The sequence below is a fragment of the Protopterus annectens genome, chromosome 5.part0 (genome assembly GCF_019279795.1).
Source record: "Protopterus annectens isolate FY-2018-M chromosome 5.part0, PAN1.0, whole genome shotgun sequence".
Taxonomy (NCBI): domain Eukaryota; kingdom Metazoa; phylum Chordata; order Ceratodontiformes; family Protopteridae; genus Protopterus; species Protopterus annectens.
The window spans coordinates 769,492,645-769,516,203 of NC_056735.1; the positions used below are offsets into that span (position 1 = coordinate 769,492,645).

Here is a 23,559-nt window from a genome sequence, read left to right on the forward strand (position 1 = left end):
GTATAAATCCCTATGTCACGAGATGGGTTGCCAACTGGCTCATGGACAGAACCCACATTGTGAAATTAGCAGACTCAAATTCCGACTTCAGACCAGTGACAAGTGGAGTACCACATGGTTCAGTCCTGGGTCCTCTCCTGTTTGGTATCTACTTCTCTAAGTACAAGCTAACACAGGTGGTCTTTGGCTAACAAAGTTTGCAGATGACTGCAAACTAGGAGCCATAATCGAAATTCCTAACGATGTGGACATACTACAAAAGGGCCTCACCGAGACAGATGCCTGGTGTCAAAGCCATGGCCTCAAGCTCAATGCCAAAAACAGTGTACTGTCATCCCCTTTGGTAAAAACTCCATACCCCTGAACTACCACATAAGTGGTAGTCTACTTAACGCCGAAAGTGTGACAAGAGACCTTGTGACACAGGTGGACAGTAGTCTCTCCTTTGATAATCACATTGCCACAGTGGTCAGGAAATCCTTCTACATGGCTCACCTCATCACAAAAGGTTTCTCATCCAGAAAAAAAAAAAAAAAAAAAAAAAAAAGGAGGTCATTGTTCCCCTCTACTCATCGCTCATTAGACCCACTATAGAGTACAATGCCCCTTTTGATATGTACCTCAAAAGACATCTACAACAACTGGAAAGGCCACAGAAATACCTCACAAAGAGGATTACTGGCCTCAAACAGATGCCCTACACAGACCATCTCAAAAAACTCCAGCTTTACTCTGTCGCATATTGCCTACTCAGAGGCAATCTCTGCCTAACATACAAAACTATGTCAAACCCAGAGCTGTTGGACATGCTCCACTTAAAGAAATCCCAATCCCTCCGAGCTACACACTCTAGGGACCTAAACCTTGTCACCACAATAAACAGAACATGCAGGAGGGATAGATTCCTGCCCCAGAGACTTCCCATACTTTGGAACAGACTACCTGTCTATGTCAAACAGAACTCCTCATTAGCACTCTTCAAGAAAACTCTTGATGATTGGATGGGAAATAGGAAATTCACCCCAGGGATCACTTCTGTGGCTCTGCTCGACAGGGGCACAGAAAACTAATTTTCCTGGGTGGAGAAAGCCAGGGTACCTTTTTGGCTAGGCTTATATAGGCCCTAGAGCTAATACCCAAGTACCTACCTATGAACCTATAAGATCTTTAAATTTTAAATAGCTATTTGCGGACAATAAGAATTAAGAAACTTGCTCGATTTTGAACTTTTTTTATTCCTCCAAGTCATTCTGTTTCTGAAGCTTTGAAAGGAATGTGAAAAAAGACATAACGTGGGCTTTGTTTGGTCAGGTATCCAACAAGTTATTAATACTACTTAGGAGAAAATACTAAATTAACTTCTAAAGACAAATTTAACATTTATGAATCCCTTCAAATGGGGGGGGGGTGGGTATTGTAATAATGGAATCTCTACATTATTCAGGGAGCATGTTAAATTTGTTAATGGATTCAGTGATATAATCAGCCTCTATTTGTGAATGAAGTAACAATGGCTTATCACAAGACTGACTTATTCCTGGATGAACTGCTGCAGAATGACAATACAACAGTACAATTTACTGCACAGCAGTACAATTGCATCATTATTTGAAGGTTAACCATAGTGTTGTACCAAATCTTTTTAGTATTCCTAAAATTCATTCTAATGTGCAAGACCCACCCCTTGAACCCACCGTTTCTCCCAAAAGATCCAAAACCAAACCTCTCTCAAAATTGATGACAGAAGTTAAAATCTTTTTTTGTAATTACAAGCACATTTTAAAGACTCTTGGGGCTTTCTTGGTCAGTTAAGAAATAGTGTGATAGGGAACATTGTTTTAAGATTACCACTGATGTTATTTTTTTTCAATAAACCCCAGAAGACAGGCCTTGAATGGTTCCATGATATAACACCAAGCTGTGGTTTGTTAGAATCTAGAGACGTCAGACTTGTACAGGAATTTAGGGAACTAGTGTTGATCAATAACTGTCTATTTTAAAGGTGAATATTTCAAGCAACAGCATGGTGTTGCTATGGGAGCCTCAAGTTTCACCAAAGCTATATTGTTATGGTGGGAAAGTGATATAGTATTTAAACAAAATTTGTTCAAACACTGTGTGGCTTATTACTATCATTTAGGCGGCAAGCTTAGAGCAATTCAGTAATGTTTATTTTTTTTTTTTGAAAAAAATCTAGAGAGACTTTCTAGGGTTCACTTGTCAGGTTGATCCTGTCAACCTACATTTATGTTAATTTAACCAAAGGATCAGAAAGCATATTAAATTTGGGTCTCTAGGAAGCCAAATTTAGTAACTAACTCAATTCCTTTACTTAGATAGCAGACACGCATTATACCAAAAAAGGTTAGTGAAAAGTCAGTTTGTTAGGATTTCAAGAATTTCATCAAGGCAGGACTGGTTTGTAGAAGACACTGAAGTTACCAAATTTGGGCCAATTATTAAACATGGGCTTGAACAATTCCCACGTTCAAGACAGAACAGTGATTTAGATGCAGATGGTCATTCAAAACAGTGAACATGTTTAGGTGTACATTATTTGACAGATGTGAGTTATACCAATAATCTACCTGGACATACCAGGTTTGTTGTTTTACCAATTCCCCAAGTTAGTTAGTCTTCAGGAGGAAGACCAATGTAAAAAAATGTTTGAGTTTTAGAGATACTTAATGACTTCACAAAAATAAATAAATAAAAAGTGGGAGTTCTAACCAGTGTCATTTTATCATCACTAAGGAGAAAGTTGAGATCATAAAATTTTTAAACTGAGAACAAGGGAAATGTTTAACTGCAAGAAGTCCATAACTGTATAATTGGTGTGAATAAAATAGACATGGTCATCTGTGCCAGCATATCTGGCTGAAGTTTTGTACATAATTTCAGATTAAGTTATTATATGCCAGCATGACTAGCTATGATACTGTAAATAAGTTCTTACATGTTGATTTATAATCTGTCTGTACAGAATGCTTTGAAGACTTGAACAGTATCCTTTTACATTTCTAGCCGTGCATGTTTGTGAAGAAAGATTCAGCTGATCTGCAGATGATGTCATCAGAATGTTGACAGTTGCTATGTATTACTACAGACGCTGATACAGGAAGGAACTTTAGTAAACAGCTGTTGGTTGATTCTCAAAACATGAAATGAAACTTAGAACTAGAACAGTTGTTACAAGCTCGTCTATAAAACAGCCCATCTTAGAAATGGAACCGTTATTACATGCTAGTCTATAAAACAGCCTGCTGAAGACAGTTACAGAAGTTCAGTTGTCAGATGTACTGTGCAGTGGATACCCAAAAGGACTCACCAAGAACTGTAAGCCTGCCTTTGCTCTGTTATAATAATTTAATTTAGATCAGGGACAGCGTTCTTTAGCCAGACAGGAAAGTTATAACGAATCAGTTAAGAGTTCTTCTGAATTTAGTTCTGTCCTACAGTACTGATTTTATTTTCACCAGAGTTCTGTTTATTACCGTTTTATATTTTTAAATCATTTTACTCATTATTACTTTTATTAAATTTACATTGTGACCGGTCAGTGTTTTCTTTAGTGACTGAGAGAGCTTGTACTTACCTTAACTTCTCAGGGCACTCCGAAAGCCTGGAAATCTGTGTCAGGCTTTCCCAGAAGTGTTTGGATGCGTGAGATTTAATTTAAGTGCATATTCCAATTGTACTCTTGGGGTAAATTTTATAGAATATTACTACTATATAATTGACAAGTCTCACACTGGAGTCAGTAGTGAGGATTGAAGCTCCCTAATTACTGACCCAGGATAGTGGGAGATGTTTGGTGGCAGTATAGTGGGAAATTAATTGGACGTCACTAATTTGTGGCACCAGTGTGGGATTTTTAATTGGACTTCAGTAGCCTGTGGGTAATTGTCATTAAGGTGTGCACTCTCGACAGTCAAAGTAAACATCCTGAATCTCAGTTCACCACAGTTATTTTTTTAGTAAGGGACAGCAAGCAAATATGCAGACAAACCCAAAGGTAATACCACAACTGGAAAAAATAGCAGCAACCAATCCTCAGCTCGAGCAGGACTCCGATTCAATATCACAGACACTTCTTGTAGCTAAAACACTGGTTTATTGTTTCACAAAAATCCACAAATAGAAACGAACTCCTGGTTAAGCGCTTTCATCTGAGAAACTCAGATTTTATCAGAACCAATAGTAACAGTATTAACTCCATTTTATATGTGCAAATTGGCGCCAAAAAACATTATGGAACATTCTTAAAGGTACATTTCCAGGGCTTCAACCCAAGTAACTATATACAAAAAGAAAAAAACTGGAACAAATACTAAAACCTTATTCTATACTGAATTTTGTCATTTGTAACTACATATTCTTAAAACACAAATAGTGAGACGTTTGTCATTGTGAGAATAATACATATAATAATAAATAAACGTAATAAATATAATAAATATATATATATTTTAATAAAATCCTGTTTATACTAAGTATATTTAAATGTTTTAACAAATGTTTTAAAAATATTTTGGAAAAATGTGAATATATGATGTAAAATAGAAATAAGTGAAAAGAATGAATGAAACTAAAGGTAAATTATGGAGAGCCTACCTAGAACTTAAACCCGGTCCAAGCTTAAAAAAGGCTTGATACTAATAAAATCATTCAAACCGGGTGTAGTGGTGGCATCACAATATATTTGCCACTCACTTTCTTTGCATGCTAACCATGTTTTCCAGTTGCCACCATATGATGTCTTTTCTACCTGGTCTATAATCATGAATCTGAAAGAATGGTCGTTACCCTTCTCCAGAACATGTTTACTAAGTGCATTTTTTGTATCTTTTTTCTTGATTTTGTAAAGATGTTCATATATTCTTGTCTTAAATTTTCTCTCTGTCTTGCCTATGTAGTAGGCAGGACAGGTAGAGCAAGTGGCAAGATATACGACTCTCTGACTATGGCAATTCCCAGCTATGCTCCTACACTTAGTTTTCATCAAATTGTCTAGTGTGACCACACTTTCATCATTAATGTTTTTACACTGCTTACAAGAACCACACTTTTTTGTTGCCTCTCTTTTCTTTTTTGTCCTACCATATGCACTAACTTCCAAAAGTTTTTTCAAATTAAGTGCAGTTTTGTAGACACAAACAGGGTTCTTTTCAATGTTTACCAAGTTGTTATCAGGAATGCTCAATAATTCCCAATGCCTTTTAACAATTTCTTTTACCAGATTGGTGTATGGGCTAAACAAAATAATGCAGACTGTCCTGCTATTTTCTACTAATACCTGTCCCAACAGTGGTTTATATTTCGTACCCCAATTTTCTTTAACATAATTAGCCACATTTTGTACCATTCTTTTTGGGTATTTTCTATCCAAGAACATCCGTGAAATAGTGTCAATTTCTCTTTCCATGCTCTCCCTAGAGGAACTCATCCTCACTGCACGAATAAATTGGCCTTTAATCACGTTTTTAAATACGTGTTGTGGGTGGCAACTACCATATTCTATATAGTCATTTGAGAAGGTAGACTTTCTGTATATTTGTGAGGCAAAACCATCTGAGGTAGTACTTATAAAAGTGTCTAAATATGCGATACCAACTTTGTCTACCTTATATGTGAACTTTAAAAAATTAGTACTTGAATTGATATAGTCCATGAAAGTCCTAATGTCTTCTGGAGGCCCCTTCCAGATGATAAATAAATCGTCCAAATACCTGGAATAAAGGGAAATATGTTTGAAAAACTGACAAGGGAATAAAAACCTGTTTTCCCATTCAAGCATGACCAGGTTGGCAAAAATGGGGGCACACGAGGCCCCCATGGCCACACCCCTGGTCTGCCTGAAATATTCTCCTTCGTGAAGGATGTAATTGTGGTCAAGAATAAGCCCCATCATGTCCAAGATCAGGCTAATTCTGTCCCAACTTAACCCTGAATAGTTTTTCAAGCTATTTTCAAAAAATTCCAACCCTGTAGAGGCGGGGATGCATGAAAACAAATCTTTCACATCTATAGTAAGGAATGTCAGATTCTTAGACCAAACCTCAGGTGTAATTCTGCTCAAAAATTCCCAAGAATCTTTTACCATATGGGGAACTTTTTTATATATATGTTTGGTCCAGTGGTCAATAGTAACTCCCATGTTGTAAGTCTTAGAATATGAACCAGCAATAATAGGTCTAAAAGGTGGAGTATCTATACATTTGTGTATCTTTGGAATTCCAAAGATACTAGCAAGTCTTGGGAACTCATTCCTCAGAAATTTATAGAGTTCATCGGATATACGGTTGTCCAACAAATATTCTTCTAGAATTAAATCAATCCGGTGGTGTCCAATATTAATCTGGTTTAGTGAAACTTCTTCATAATTTTCAGAGGTGAACAAAATATCCTGAATTGCTTTATTGTAATTTTCAGTATCAAAAATAACAATGCCCCCTCCCTTGTCTGGTTTCATTAATCTAATATTTTTGTTGTTGACCACGTTTTGCAAACATTCTCTCTCCCCTCTAGTAAGATTGTCTTCAAAGGGGACACTAACATTATTCCTAGAGTTGATATTTAATCTATATATATCTCTACACACCATTTTTTCAAATGTTCCAACTTGAGGGTGAGAATTAGGTATATATGTACTCTTTAAGTCTCTCTTCCCTCTGTTTAATTCCTGAGTCGGAATCATTTTTAAATTGTATGGCCAGGTTAATTCTTCTACAAAATAACTTGATTTCCTTAACTGCATCTACAAAATTAAACTTCACTGTCGGGATAAACTTCATTCCTTTACTAAACAGCTTAAAAAATTCATTTGTTATGAAAAAAATAGTGTAATTATACACTTTAAAACCAGCAAAAGATAAAACTAAGGGGCCTTGATTGTTTGTAACTTCCGTGTTCATGAATGGTTGCCCCTTGGAACTATTGTTCATCCCTTGTGCTACTGTGTCACTGTCCATATATGCTAATGAATGCAAAACCAGAGAATCATTGTTTGGTGAAAAAAAGTGTCACATTCTAAAACTAAATCATTGTTAGAATTACCATCCTTTTTCACCTTTGATACTTCCTCTGGTATTGTTTGGGTGCAGGGTGATGTCTCCCCCCTTGAAAATTTAAATTTTCTTCAAACCTCTCTATACCATTGTATAAGTTCGTGCCTAAAACCTCTTGTCCATTTTTAACATTTCTACCATCTGAAGGACGTGGCCAAGTGTATACTTTGTGTTCCCTATACAAATTCATGTCCCTATCAATTTTCTTCAATTTCCTGCTGTAAACAGATTTTGCTTTATTCACAGCATGTAAAAATTGCTTTTGGTACAAGTCATGCCATTCATCAAATCTAGTGTTGTTCACAATCTCATCATTCAAAGCTTCCACTTCATTTAATAAAAAAGAAATGTTCCCATCATTATATTTGATCAATTTCTTAATAAAATAAAAACCAAACTCGTCAAACATTTCATTAAAATCACAAATGACATCGTCTTCATATTTTAAACCAAGAGGTAATTTAAAGAATCTAATGCCATTTGGAACAATGCCTAAAAGTTAGGCATTTACCCAAATAGGCATTGTCAATTTTTGCACATTTCAATAAAATAAGTTTTTTGCCTAAAGCAACAATCTTATCTTTAATATAATCAGAAGGGTATGCTTTCCTTTCCTTAAATGTGTTATTATTAGCCCCTTCAGAAAAGTAATTAATTTCTTCATTCAAGAAATCATTTAAAAAATCATTTCCACCATTATTTGTAAATTGTTTTTTTACCATGTTTAGAAATGTTTTTACAATTAGGACTCAAAGCACAGTCTCTTAATTCTGTACCTTGTTTGTTCACTAGTCCTTTAGAAGTAGTTGCAGCATACGATTTAGTTGGCATCTTCCTTTTTGGTTTTGCGCCCAGTTTATGGAAATCATCGCGCTGCAATAAACTTAGGTCAAAAGTGAAGTCACCTGCTGGTGAAAGATTAATGTCAACTTCCTTGTTCTCCAAGTCCAATCCTGTTTTCGGCGTTCCTGTAGGGTAGCATGGACCTTGTCCGTTCAGAATTTCTTCATCGCTAACAAACATCCAAGGTATTCTCTCTCTGTGGAGAATGTAAATCTATCACAGATTTACCTTTTAAGTTGTTGATAATTCCACCAGACTGAATATTTTCAGTAAGCTTCCCCACCAACTCGAGGAGCCTACTAACGTCGCTCTGCAGTGACGTCACTTCCGACCGAAGCTCCGAATACTCGGTCCTGCTCAATGAAGCAGAAGGGGAACCGGTCTCTGTCATTCTTGCAACAAAGTAAAAAGCAGACAAACCCAAAGGTAATACCACAACTGGAAAAAATAGCAGCAACCAATCCTCAGCTCGAGCAGGACTCAGATTCAATATCACAGACACTTCTTGTAGCTAAAACACTGGTTTATTGTTTCACAAAAATCCACAAATAGAAACGAACTCCTGGTTAAGCGCTTTCATCTGAGAAACTCAGATTTCATCAGAACCAATAGTAACAGTATTAACTCCATTTTATATGTGCAAATTGGCGCCAAAAAACATTATGGAACATTCTTAAAGGTACATTTCCAGGGCTTCAACCCAAGTAATTATATACAAAAAGAAAAAAACTGGAACAAATACTAAAACCTTATTCTATACTGAATTTTGTCATTTGTAACTACATATTCTTAAAACACAAATAGTGAGACGTTTGTCATTGTGAGAATAATAAATATAATAATAAATAAACGTAATAAATATATATATATTTTAATAAAATCCTGTTTATACTAAGTATATTTAAAAGGAAAAAACAGGAAAATTATAACGAATCAGTTAAGAGTTCTTCTGAATTTAGTTCTGTCCTACAGTACTGATTTTATTTTCACCAGAGTTCTGTTTATTACCGTTTTATATTTTTAAATCATTTTACTCATTATTACTTTTATTAAATTTACATTGTGACCGGTCAGTGTTTTCTTTAGTGACTGAGAGAGCTTGTACTTACCTTAACTTCTCAGGGCACTCCGAAAGCCTGGAAATCTGTCTCAGGCTTTCCCAGAAGTGTTTGGATGTGTGAGATTTAATTTAAGTGCATATTCCAATTGTACTCTTGGGGTAAATTTTATAGAATATTACTACTATATAATTGACAAGTCTCACACTGGAGTCAGTAGTGAGGATTGAAGCTCCCTAATTACTGACCCAGGATAGTGGGAGATGTTTGGTGGCAGTATAGTGGGAAATTAATTGGACGTCACTAATTTGTGGCACCAGTGTGGGATTTTTAATTGGACTTCAGTAGCCTGTGGGTAATTGTCATTAAGGTGTGCACTCTCGACAGTCAAAGTAAACATCCTGAATCTCAGTTCACCACAGTTATTTTTTTAGTAAGGGACAGCAAGCAAATATGTCAGCAGAAGACTACAGTATGCTGACAAAGAACTAACTGGCCAAGGAGGGTAAACCCAGAGGATTGGTTCATTCCAACCTGACTAAGGTAGCAATGATTTCAGCCTTAGCTGCAGCTTCAGCTCAGACCAGCTGTTTGAAGGATATCCATCTTGTTATTGGGGGTGTGCAGCCAGCCAAGACATAACAGTCCACCTTTTCTTCAGAGGACTTGAGAATTCATCTTGAGTTAGAGAGACTGTCCCTGGAGGCAGAAGACTGGAGACCAAACATCTTGAACTGGAATCAGCAGAGAGACTGCACCTGGAAGCCGAACGACTGGAGGCTGAGAAAAAAAAAAAAACAGCGTCAATACGAACTGGAAGTCCAATGACTGGAGGCCAGATGTCTTTAACTGGAATCAGCAGACAGACTGAGGCATTTAGAAGCTGTGGAAAACAAGAGAGAGCACCGGCATGAAGTGGAGCTTCTTACCCTTCAAGTGGGTCATGGAGGTAATGGGGAAGGGAATAACTGGACCCCAGAAGCTGTAAAGGTCAGTAAACCTTTTCCTCAATACAGAGATGGTGATGACTGCTGCGGTAGCGTTGTCGCCTCACATTAAGACACTGTCCGGTTCGATTCTCAGCTAGAGCGTCTTCTGAGTGGAGACATGTGTGAATAGGCGTACCTTCGTTGAAGGTTGTGAGTCAGGGCTGGTTAACTCAGCACGTAAAAATCAACTACTAATCATTAGCGGACCGGAGTTCCGCTGTGGCGACCCCTAACCGGGAAAAGCCAAAAAACGCAACAACAACAAGAACAACAACAACAACAACAACAACAACAACACCAACACCAACAGAGATGGTGATGACTTTGATAGTTTTATTCATATATTTGAGAGGGTATGTAGAAAATATGATGGTGACAGCGAGCTCTGGGTTTGGCTCCTGACTCCCTTACTCCGTGGTAAAGCTGTTCAGGCCATGTCAAAACTGACTGATGTAGACTGTTTGAATTATGTTAAAGTTAAGAATGGTCTTCTAGGTAGTTTTAAAATTACCTCATGAAGCTTACAGAAAAAAAGTTTTGTGAACACATACGCAAGGCAGATGAAAATGTACATGATTATACTGCTGATTTTAGTACTTACTTTCACAGATGGGCGAGTGGGTGTCAGTTCACCACTTTTGAGTAACTGGCAGACCTTCTCGTGAGGGAACAAGCCCTCGGTACCTTTCTTGATGACACGAGAGTCTGGTTAGCAGGCACAAACTAACTCTGTGGAGGGATTGGGAAGAAAAAGGGATCTCTACTTAGCAAGTATGCATAAGAAAGGGATACCCAGTGCTGCATGTAGACACAAAAGAACCCATGGGGGCAATCTAAACTACTCCAACAGAGCACACCAATAACGGGGAAACTACTAGCCCAATACAAGGTTAAGGATTAGATGTTTCAAGTGTTATCACAGGGGCCATAGTCAAACGTCCATCAAGGTAAGGTGAGGGAGCCAGCAAGTGATGATGACAAATTGCCAGTGGTAAGTTGTTTGGAAACAGAGGTGCCAATCATCAAAATTTATATCCTATCTTAGTAGACAGTAAACAGGTTAATGTTAAGAGAGACAGTTTCTGATATAACCATTGTGAGGTCTGTAGTGGTTAGAGAAGAGCAGCACTTGCTTGGGCAGTCAACTCCAGTCAGAGTTTTGGGAGGAACCCCATTCCAAATACCTTTGGCTACAGTTCATCTTGACTGGGAGGGTGGAAGAGTTAGCAAGCAGGTAGGTAGGTGTGTTTCAGGATACTTCCGCAGATGTTCTGATATGGAATGACTCACAATGCAGTACCTTGTGTACATGTAGTGAAACAGAGTCAAGCTTGGAGACAGGCATGTAAGTCCAGTAGCTTGGAGGAGACCCATTCAGATCTCATACCTGAAGCTAGGACTAGTGTGGTGGCTGTTTCAGAGAAGGAGCTATTATATAGCAGTAAGTCTGAAAGTGAGCCACAGCTGCTGGTAGGTACTGATGTTCCCTTGGACATAGTGACTGCAAAGACAGAGAGGAGTGATAGTAACCAAATTGACAGTGAGCTACAGCTGTCAGAAGTTACTAGGTTTCCTGTGGAAGGGGAGCTTGGGAGGGTCACAAATGTAGAGCTGAGACAGGCTCAACTTATGGACCCTACATTACAAAGCTTGAGGGAGAAGGCTAAGGAAGTACCTGAGGCTCAAGGAAGAGGGTGTCTCTATACTGGAACAAAGGTTTGTCGTATAGAGAGTGGACTCCTAAAGAGGGCTGGAAGGTGAGGTAGGATGGCAGCTGGTACAGCCTAGAGCCTACCATCTTTCACTTCTAGCTAAAGTCCCTAATATTCCTTGTGCAAGTGATATTGAGGCAGAGAAGGAAGGTTTGCTTATAAAGAGTGGAATCCTACGGGAGGGCTGGAAGGTAAGATAATATGGCAGTTGGTAGAGCCTACAGTCTGTAACTTATTCCTTGTGCGGCTGATACTGAAGCAGAGAATGAAAGTTTGTTATATAGAGAGACACACACAGACACCTGGAAGGTGAGGTAGTACAGCAGTTGGTAGAGCTTAGAGACTATCGTCTGAGACTTCTAGCTATAGTCCCCAATATTCCTTTTGCAGGAGATATTGATGTAGAGAAGGTAGCAAATGCTTTGCTACAAATTTTCAGCAGGTAGGTTTTCCAAAGGAGATACTAACTGCCCAAGGTACCAACTTCATGTCAGACCCGCCGATTTGTTTGTGGAAGCTTTGTGGGGTGACACATTTAAAGTACAACCCTGCCACTCCCGGACTAATGGTCTTGTGGAAAGGTTAAAACTCTACATTAAAGATTATGCTACGGGCATTTGCAGACCAGTTTGAAAAGGGCAAAGTTAACAATTAAACCCAGTGTCAGGTGGGTATGACAGAGGTCACTTACTTAAGAAAGATTGGGGAGTGATAAGATTAGGCCAGAACTTGTCAAAATGGAAGCTATTCAAGCATGGCCAGTTCCTGCTGCCCTCAAATGAAAAAAAAAATATATATATATATGTATATTTTTTTTTCTAGGGACAGCGTGGTAGTGTAGAAAATGTATGCCTAGCTGGGGTGCAATGGTCACACTTTACTGAACCAACTAGGATAAATAAACCGGATACGATAGGGTGACCACTGATGGCAAACAGGCATTCCAAAAACTTAAGGAGATTTTTGGGAGGACCCCTGTGTTGCCCAGCCCAGATTATAGTGAAGAGTTGGATGCTTCAGATTGTGGGGTGGTGGCTGTGCTCAGACAAGTTTCCTCAGGAGAAGAAAGCTGCAGTGGGGTTAATAATACCAATGCAAAAGGACTGCCAGAAGAGGAGGGGGTTGAGATTCCCAGACAGATCTATTTTTCTCAAGTGTCATTTTTCAAGGGTTACTTGAAAACCATGCTTGATTCATGTGGGGGGGTATGAAGAAATTAGACAATGTCATCTGTGCTAGCATGCCTATCTGAAGTTTTGTACATAATGTCAGATTAACCTGTGTATTATTTACAATATCAAAGATAGTCATGCTGGCATACAAGTTCTTACAAGTTGATTTATAATGTTTGTACAGAAAGTTTTGAAGACTTGAAGCAGTATCATTTTACATTTCTAACTGCATGTGTTTGTGAATAAAGATTCTAAAGGCAAACTGTCTCAGATTCAGCTGATCTGCAGATGATATCATCCGAATATTGACAGTTGCTATGTGTTACTGTCAGAAGCTGAAAGACAGTAAGGAACTTTACTAAACAGCTCTTGGTTGATTTTCAAAATATGAAATGAAAATTAGAACTGGAACAGTTGTGACAGGCTGCTCTATAAAACAGCCTGCTGAAGACAGTTACAGACATTCAGTTGTCAGTTACAGTTGCCAGATGTGCTATGCAGTGGATACTCAAAAAGGACTCACCCAAGAACTGTAAGCCTGCCTTTACTCCGTTGTAATAATTTAATTTAGATAGAGACAGTTTTCTTTAGTCAGATAAGAAAATTATAACTAATTAGTTAGATCAGTTAAGAGTTTTTTCTGAATGTTGGATTTCTATCCTACAGTACTGATTTCATTTTCATGGTAATTGAGTTTTGTTTGTTTATTGGAAATTACTGTTTTATACTGTTAATACTTATGTTTATACTTGGGATCAATAGTTCAGAGTAATGGTGAGTGTGGAAGAGAGGTGAAGAAGAGAGTACAGGCAGGATGGAATGGGTGAAGAAGAGAGTGTCAGGAGTGATTTGTAACAGACCAGAACCAGTAAGAGTGAAAGGCAAGGTCTACAAGAGGGAAGTGAGACCAGCAATGTTACATGGGTTGGAGACAGTGGCATTGACAAAAAGGCAGGAGTCAGAGCTGGATGTGGCAGAGTTAAAGATGTTAAGATTTGTACTAGATGTGATGAGGGTGGACAGGATTAGGAATAATATATTAGAGGGTCAACCCAGGTTGGAAGGTTTGGAGACAAAGCCAGAGAGGCAAGATGATGTTGGTTTGGACATGTGCTGAGGAGGGGAAAAAGATGCTAAGGATGAAGCTACCAGGTAACAGGAAAAGAGGAATGCCTAAGTTAAAGTTTATGGATGTGGTGAGAGAGGACATGCTTGGACATGTGGTTGGTGCGACAGAGCAAGATGCAGAGGACAGGAAGAAATGGAAACAGATTATCCCCTGTAGCGACCCCTACCGGGAACAGCCGAAAGAAGATGGCTATCATTTTACTCATTATTAAATATTTTATTAACTTACATTGTGGCTGGTCAATCAGTGTTTTCTTTATTGGCCGAGTGCACTTATACTTAACCATGATAACTTCCCAGACCACTCTGAAAACCTGGCTGCTTAAGTCATTTGCTACTTTGTTTGTCTTTCGGCTTTTTCCCAGTAAGGGGTCGCCACAGCAGAACTCCGGTCCGCTATTTGCTACTAGTTGTTTTAATATTTAACTTTCATAACTGGACACCCCTTTTAAAGGGCATGAACACACTCTGATTGGTAGAAGCATTACCATATTATTTTGCAGAAGGGACATAGCTGGAAATCTGTGTCAGGCTTTCCCAGAAGAGTATGGATGTGCAAGATTTAAGTGTGGGTGTATCAGAGGTCTTAAACTGGGAGACACTGCTCTGGAGTGTGTAATAAGGAGTTACATTAGGGGTGGAGAGAAGTATACAGTCCAGTCCCAGGTTATATACAGCATGTTCTTGTTGTGCTCTTAGGGGAAAATTGTGGAATATAATTCCTGTTTAAGTGACAGTCTCACACTGGAGTCAGTAGTGAGGATTAAAGCTCCCTAGTTACTGACCCAGGATAGTGGGAGACATTACATCATTTGGTGGCAGCGGTGGGATATTAACTGGGCATCACACCTGGCCTGCTGTGACACCCGTCAAGCATTTTATATAGGCAAAATGAAAAAAGTATTACATAAAATATACCAGCATATTTACAGTTTAAGAAAAATAAACGATAAAAAGTGCTTTAGCAAGGCATTCAACACAATGCTGTATCTTTTTCTTTCCCAAGTTTGAAAAATAATAGAAGCAAAGGTGTTTGAGGGAGACTGGCAAAACAAAACAAAAAACTTATGACATTTGAGGGAGGATGCTTCTAGCTCTCCTGGTTTAAAATGAAACTTATTTCTATCTTGTGTAAATAGAAAAAAAGAAAAATCTATAAACATTTTGATTTTTTTTACACAGATCTAGAACATAAACAAAGCGACCGAACAGAAATTGTATCACTATATCTTTTCTTACTGCAGGGTGTGTGTGTGATCTTTTTAAATTGGTATTACCAATTGGTCCCATGATGTTCAAGAGCTTTTTTAAAAATAGTGGTTTCAGAGTGTTTTATATGGTTCTGACAAAGTCCATGACAATACAGATGAAAAGGGCTTAGCAATACACAATTGCCACCAATGATAACTGCCATGTAGAGTCAAAGGTGTTCTGCAGTGTCCTCTGCATGGAGGATACAGGGTAAGCAAACTACCCTCCCTCTTATTTTCATTTCTAAAAATGTCATAACCTTGGGGTCTTCAACAGGGATATTGCTGAATCTCCAGCCTCATCATTACTGGCATCAGGGATAAGATTAACCTGCTAGAGGAAGCACATTGATTTTTTTCCTCTTCATCAGTCAGGGGGAGGGAAGAAGTGTGCAGAAACATAAAAAACATGCATTTAAGGATTAAAAACAATAGATGGAAGCTGCAAAATGTCATGTGCCTCTCTGTTATGGTGTATAGCAGATGCCAGGGATAAAGGCTCAGCAAACGACTGTTGGATATCATACATCTGCAACACATCAGGTGAGTAAAGGATGTTGGTGGAAATTAAATACAAAAATGTCTGCCAATCTGGTATAAAGTTTAACTCCAACGATCAACTTGGTATCACAAATCCCGACACAGACAGCTGTGGTACCAGACATACAGGTACTACCAACAAAGCCTCCACACAACACCATCACCACCGAATTCAAGGACCCAAACAGCTGGGCTTAGAAGTGCATAAGCATTAGTGGGGTAGAGGTGGAAACATAAAAGATGGAGAAATAATCAATAGAAGGAACAACTGGACCCAAGCGTTAGCAGGTGCTGGTACTTCAAAAATGTAAAATCCAACAAGGACGATATAAGACAGATGTATTAAAAATCACTATTTATTCCAGAAGATAAGCGCTTTCGCATTGCTGCTTCATCAGATCTCAAACAATTATGCATAGTATGCGTCACATTAAATACTCTAGAAAATAAATCAGCACTTCAGCAAACTGTTGAAATCCATTAGCATTTTAAAGAAAAACGCTCTCATTAACTTTTCTAAAAACAAGAACCTATTAGACATAACTTATGAATATATGATCTACACAACAAATATATGTTGATTGAACATGTATACTGAGATATGAATTCTAAAAATAATGGAGCAGTGTTTATGATGAATATAAAAACTGTTTGTTCAAACTAAAATGATCATGTAAAAAATTCAAAATACACAGTAAAAACATCTATACTAATTAACTCATACATGTTAAAGGATTGTATAAAATGAAAATGCATATATGAAAAGATAACATTGGAGCAGCTCAACAAAGAATCTAGATTATATAATATTATTAAAAGATAGATTATATAATATTATTAAAAAAGGCCTTGACACCACTGCCAACACTAAGGTATACCACATGGACAAAGACAGTGGAAACTCATGAATAAAGGCAACAACAAACCCATCATTAAAAAAAAAAAAAAAAAAAAAAAAAAAGGTTTCTCTGATTGCCGCAAAGGAAAATCGAGCAATAGTGAGTGAGCTGTATAAAATAAAAAGGGACCATCATAATTGTGTCAATGCTACATGCAAAGCAGGAAGGTCCCAATTCTTCATTCAAGAGTAAGGAAGGTCATTTCATCATAAAACTGGTGATAGTCAAAGACAAGCTGCAAAATTAAAAACAAAAAGAGAGTGCTCATATTTTCCATGCAATATAACATATGTATTTTAATTTCATGGTTACAGCCACAAAGTAGGTTTGTTAATTCGTTAATATGTCTATTGTAGTCTGCAAGTTCCTCAAATCCTTCAATAAACATGTTATTACCTCTCTATTCATAAGGAATTGAGTAGTACACCAAACATTTTAACACAAACTTTCATACGATTTATTCTGTAATACTTGTTGCTGTTCAACTGACTGCTCAAAGACTGCTATTATCCACCACTGATGGAACATCAAAAAAAGCATTTCTCTTTGGTCTATGCAGGAGTCAACAGTAGTTTATTTAATGGATAAATGCAAAAAACAGTGTATTGTTATGAAACTGATCTGGAATAACTATGCAACCTTTCTTAAATGAACATTAAGGGAAATCACTTTCAAACTACAAAAATCCCACCGCAGAGAACAAAATATTTACAATAGTACCGCTTAGTTTGCAGCTCATCTGAACAGATTTCTTACTATTTTTAAACTCCTACGGCATCAACTTTTGGCAATCTGGGAATGAAAAACTATTCTAAGTGTTATCAACCACCTCAAGGAATTATCACGACTGAAACTAACTTCCTTTCTTGGGCCAGCAAACCTTTCCCCACAAGGGATGGCAAAACACAAACATGCAGAAAATAGCAAGTGGTACCTACTACTGTAAAAATAAACACATAGAAATTGCAGTCACTGCAAACTGGCTTCCAATTTCAGTTGAAACCCATTACAAGTAGTCTTTAAACTGTTAAAACAAAATCCATGAGGCTTTCTATTGTTACTGCTGCTTGGAGTGACTTTTTTATTCAAAGGAAGAAGGTTCAGTTTAAATAGCCACATGAATTCTGAGAAAGGCAAAAGAACAGTGTGAAACAGAGAGAAACTGTGTCCACAAGCCAAAAGATAAAGTACCCAAAAGAGAAACAAACGGACCCTGGAAATTACCGCCCCATAAGCTTGACTAGCCTTGTCTGCAAAGCTATGGAGAGGATCATAATGGAACTCATAAATAGACACATTGGGGACCTACAGACACTGGATCCTACCCAATTTGGCTTTGTCAAGGGCAGATCCTGCCTCTTGAACTTGGTCGACTTTTTCGAAACAGTCACTAAGGCCATTGATGAGGATAAGGCAGTTCACACAGCCTACCTTGACCTAGCAAAAGCGACACAATACCCCACTCGGGCATCATAGAAAAGCTCACCAGCTTAGATGTAAACCCATATGTCACAAGATGGGTTGCAAACTGGCTCAAGGACAGAACACACAGGGTTAGAGTTGCTGGTGCCATGTCAGACTCTAAGCCGGTCACGAGCGGTGTCCCACAGGGCTCAGTCCTGGGCCCCCTCTTGTTCGGCATTTATTTTTCTGAAGTGCAGGCAAACATAGGGGATTGTGGCTGACAAAATTTGCAGATGACTGCAAACTGGGCACCATAATTGACACTCCATCAGACACAGACATCCTCCAGAAAGGTCTCATATAAATGGATAACTGGTGCCAGAGCCATGGCCTTAAGCTAAATGCCAAAAAATGTATAGTCATACCCTTTGGGAAAAACAAGGTAACCCTAATTACCACATAGGTGGTAATCCATTAAACACGGAAGAAGTTATCAGGGACCTGGGGACCCAAGTTGACAGTAACCTCTTTTGACACTCACATTGCCAAAGTGGTTAGGAAGACCTTCTACGTTGCCCACCTGATCATGAAGGGATTCACATCCAGATCAGGAGAGGTCATTGTACCCCTGTAATCTTCACTTATCAGACCAATGATTGAGTACAACGCCCCATTCGAATGTACCTTACCCGACACCTGCAGCAGTTGGAAAGACCCCAAAAGTTCCTCACCAAAAGGATAAAGGGGCTCAAACATATGTCATACGATGCCCGACTGAAGAAACTCCAGCTCTATTCAGTCGCATACCGCCTGCTCAGAGGTGATCTGTGCCTGCCATACAAGGCCATGTCCAACCCGGAATTAATGGACATGCTCCACCTCAAAAAATCCAAATCCACCAGAGCCACGAGAGCAAGAGACTTAAACCTCAACACGGATATAAATAGGACATGCTGGAGGGACAGATTCATCACCCAGAGACTCCCTACACTATGGAACAGAATCCCAGTCCATGTGAGGCAGAGCCCCTCACTGACTCTGTTCAAGAGAAATCTTGACGAGTGGATGGGAGATCGTAGGTTTACCCCAGGAATCATATCTGTATCACTGCTGGACAGAGGCAAAGCAAACTAATGGGTATAGTATTCTCATCCTAAGGGGTGGTGAAAGCCACACACACTCTGGCTAGGCTAATAAATGCCCTAGGGCAGATAGCCTAGTATGAACCTATGAACCTGAACCTAAGTTCCTCCCACAGCTGGATGGCACAGTGGACAGTGTTGTCAGCTCACAGCAATAGGCTCCCTGGTTTGATTTTCAATTGGTAGGTCTTGTGCGCAGAATCTGCATATCCTGCTGTTTGTGGGGGTTTCATCTGGGTGTTCCGGGTTCCTTTCCTCCCACATTCCAAAAACATACAGTAGTTGGCTTGGACACTCTAAAATTGGTCATACGTGTAATGTGAGAAATCTGAAAAGCTGTGTTAAAACTTGTTCACGCTTTCAAGAGATTAGATTATAGCTGCAAGGACAATTTACTAACCATGTGTATCTGTGCATTTTATAGTAACATACATGTTACAAAGACAAATTAATCCCGCTGATACTGGAGTGGCATAAGGCACAGCAGTTAGGTAGGTACTAAATTAGTACTAGGCTAACTACCCTTGCAAGCTATTTTAAGCCTAGCCAATTATCCCTTGTAAGACTCAAACCTTGCACCTTGTGTTTGTAAGGCAAACACCTTAACCATTAGGCCACCCTCCAGGAGGTGTTCTGAACTACATGACTAAAGTGACCTGACCATGAAAAGTTCAAAATAACCCACTTAAGTCAACAACGTCTGATGAACGTTTGCTTTATTCCTATGACATTTTATACACACTCCTTGTATTCAACTAAATGCCAACCTATCAAATGACACAAAAAAAATATTTTTTTACAGCTGTAACCAGTTCTGCAAAAACTGAGCAGATTAGTATTTTACAACAGGTATTACTCTGGTAACAAAATTGCCATTCCCTACATTAATGATCCCAAATAAAAACACAAAACAAGAATATTTCAAAACACTTAACCGAGTAATACAGCTAACTGATTAAAATGCTAGGTTATAATGTCTGATTTCTAAATGATCAATATGCAACTAGAAAAAAAAATACTGAAATGGAGTATGGACTGAAAGACAAAAAGATGGTCTTCAATTTGACAGCTAAGCCAGGAGCCAGAGGTATTTGAAGGAATTAACTTTCCAAATATGGAGCACACAACTTAACACAATATACTAAAATAACAGCATCATGGACCTTACACGTGTCAAAAACTTGTTTTGTACAGGTACTTCTTATGCTGTCAAAGATAACAGCAGACGGGTACTTCTAGGCCAACAGCTCAAAACCAACAGGAGTATTCTTTAACCATATTGTAAGGATTTATTCGTAGGTTTTATCATCAAATTTATACAAAAAAAAAAAATCAAAAACTAACCCCCCCCCAAAAAAAAAAAAAAAGTCGGACAAACTAAAAATTAGAAATGATCTATTTTTTCGCTGCGAACTGCTACATACCTAGGACAAGCCTAGCCACATCGGAAGGTAGTAACATCACCGAACCACAACTTTTTCCTGCGACAATAAAGATAATATTCCTCACGAGTATGTTTAACTCAGCTTCATAACCAACATGACTTAGTTTTCTTTTTCAGTTGTAAACACAGGAATCGTTCATATTAAACCACCAACAGCCAAAGAATGGCGCGGAAATTTGTGACGGACCTCCTCCAAAATTACACCAGTCGCTTCCGTTTGTTTAGAAGAATGACGGGAGTTGCAGTCTGTTTCTTTACTGGTTACTGTCAGGTTGGATTTCAAACTCACTACTTTCACAGCATATTCGTAAGTTAGCAGATCTGCTGTTTTCCTTTCTATGTTATGTTCTCGTGTGTGTGTGTGTAGGGGATTATAAGTTTTCAGAGAGTAGTGCAGTAGTTAAATAGCTAATTAGTGTAACTGATTCTTGGGTTTATACTTTCATGTGTTGTATGGCTGAATAATTATTACTTGTTTGTTAAAATGTTTTTTGCACATTATTTCAGATGGATGCCCGTGAGTCTGTCTGTCCCATGTAGTTTTGCCTGCGTAGTTTAACTATCAGTTGTAGAAGTATTCTGACTTTTTTTTTCCGTTTGCATGCATTGTGATTTTTTTTTTCCCCGTTTGCATGTTCTAGCAGTTTTTGGCAGCAAATTGTTGAGCTTTCATTTGGTTATAGCACACAACCTTACTTTCATGTATTTGTAGGGGAGGTGTGTGTGTAGATTATATATATATATATATATATATATATATATATATATATATATATATATATATATATTAGTGTGAATGGAGTGTGCGTGAGGTGTTCTTTTATATCGCGATATGTAAGTAGTGAGGAACTTGTATGATCACGTTTAAGAGGAGGTGTGTATCTAGTTTGCTGGCGATATGAGTGGTGTGTATTACATTTTTTAGTTGCATTATGAATGGTGGAGGGATGGCAGTTTGGTCTGAATAAAACATTTATATAGCTGCGGTTCTTTATTAATTATTTTTGTTAATTTGACCGGTCTAAAAAATGCTAATGCTCAGAAAAAAATACAGCCATCGACTGTAATACTGGAGTTACTCCAAATGTAGAAACGGATAAGAGTGACTCCAGATGTGTTAAGACTGCTTAGCATAGAAAGTATTAAAGTTGTTTATACGTTATTGAGCTTCTTTATTTCTACAGTAGATCACGTTTTGTTATCCACGTGGAAGAATTTACGATTTTTAGACATTCTTTCCACAAGCTTTTGTCTCGGCGTTCTGCAGCTTGTGATAGTCACATTTGTTATGGTACTTCAGGTAAGATTCCATGAGTGCCTTGCAGTGGAGTACAGTGGTCTTAGGAGTTGGGCCTGACAGAGGCCCTAATTGAAACTTCAAAAGTGCACAACAGACGTTTATGATGGTGGATGAACCCATGCAACTTATTGGTTGGGAAAGCCTTTACAAGCTTAACACCTAAAGTGGTATTGGCAATAGATGCCTCCTGTATGGTTCTTAGAGTATTGCAGTATCTATAAGGTTCAGTGGCATAGTTATCATGAGGAGTTAAAACTTCACATCAATGTACTGGGTATGAAAGTGTTTCCTCTCGCTCCCAAGTTCCACAGGAATGGTTACTATTGTGCTCCATTTATGGCCATACAAACATAGTAGTGTTACTATTGGGCTCCATTTATGGCCATACAGACATAGTAGCTGTGCAGTGTATCAGCAAAAAGGAGGAGCTATACCTTTACCCATTGCACAGGGAAGCTATGAAGGTATAGAATGGGATCTTCAGACGTACACTCCCTAAATTCTAAATCTGGCAAACTGCCTCACCAGCACATTGAGTGGACTAGCTGATGCCCTACAAATGGACCATTGGTACCACAACAGTATAAAGGGTATTCAAGACTGAGGAGAGTTCTGTTGGTTATTTATTTATTTGATGTTAAGTGGACACAGCCCCATTTTCACCGGAGGCTCTGGGGTGGGGTGGGGGCCCAAATATGTTCAAAAGCATGTAATAGAGATATAATTTTTAAAGCTTATAGAGTAGTAGCATAACAAAGTTACAAAAATTGTAAACAAGGAAATTACAGCGAAAGAACAAACTGAACATAAAAGATAATGTTTAATAATACATTATTGTGTTAAAACATCATATGGTTTGTATGTTAAAACTAAGGTAGACAAAAAATTTTTTTCTGGTTTAACAGACACTAAAGTGTGTATAAAAAGAAAAATAGGGTGAAAGTGGGAGGGCTGTAAAGAGCATCTAGGAAAGGCTAAAGATGAGAATTGAGGGGGGTGTAGTGAAGATGAGTTAGACTTGTATACAGAATTTAGAAAGGACTTTGCAGAAGAATGCATAACGAATCAGTCTGTAGTTAGAAGAGCAAAGCTAAGAGTTCTGTAGTTGAGACATTAGGAATATTTTGAACTGTGAGGGATGGGCAGTGGTTAGGATGTACCGGGGGATTAAGTTCTGAATCCTGGAAATTAGATTACAGTAATGAGAATCTCCATAGTAAGTGTTAGCTTTTGGAACTTGTAACAGGAATTTGTCAGAGTATCTTGGATGTTTTCTTCTTCAGCCACAACCTAACAGCTTATGGGGTGCAGAGCATTTATAAGGTTGATGTATTATGCTATGGGCCATTGATGGGTGGGAGTTAGATAATTGGGTAGTTCTGGCCACTTTAGTTGGGGTAGGGCAGTGCAGTGATGAGATCTCCATGGAGAGTTGTTAGCAAGTCCTGCAATTTTATTGTAACCGACATCAAGCTTTGTTAGTTCAGATTTCTTCAGGTTGGTGAAAATAGGAGAGGCTTAAAGAAGAGTAGAAAGTAGATGAGTCCTGACAACAGTCTGGCTTGAGGAGTTGGTGAGGTAAGATTTAATTCTATAAAGAGAATCTAGTCT

The 23,559-nt window shown here is 38.3% G+C and overlaps 2 protein-coding genes across 4 annotated transcripts in view; one reads left to right on the forward strand and one right to left on the reverse strand.

Moving 5' to 3' along the window:
* The window catches only part of LOC122802816 (protein NPAT), a gene marked incomplete in the record, with an annotated part of 1,438,521 nt that extends 1,417,711 nt beyond the window's left edge, over positions 1–20,810 (reverse strand). The window contains 1 exon segment of the mRNA XM_044072621.1: positions 20,629–20,810. Coding sequence (XP_043928556.1) covers positions 20,629–20,665 — 37 coding nt within the window.
* A 73-nt stretch (positions 20,811–20,883) lies between these two features.
* Positions 20,884–23,559, forward strand: part of ATM (ATM serine/threonine kinase) — a 3,174,581-nt gene continuing 3,171,905 nt past the window's right edge. For all 3 annotated transcript variants that reach the window (XM_044072618.1, XM_044072619.1, XM_044072620.1), the window contains exon 1: positions 20,884–20,955. The gene's annotated coding sequence lies outside the window, so the exon portion shown is untranslated. The remainder of the gene's footprint in view (positions 20,956–23,559) is intronic.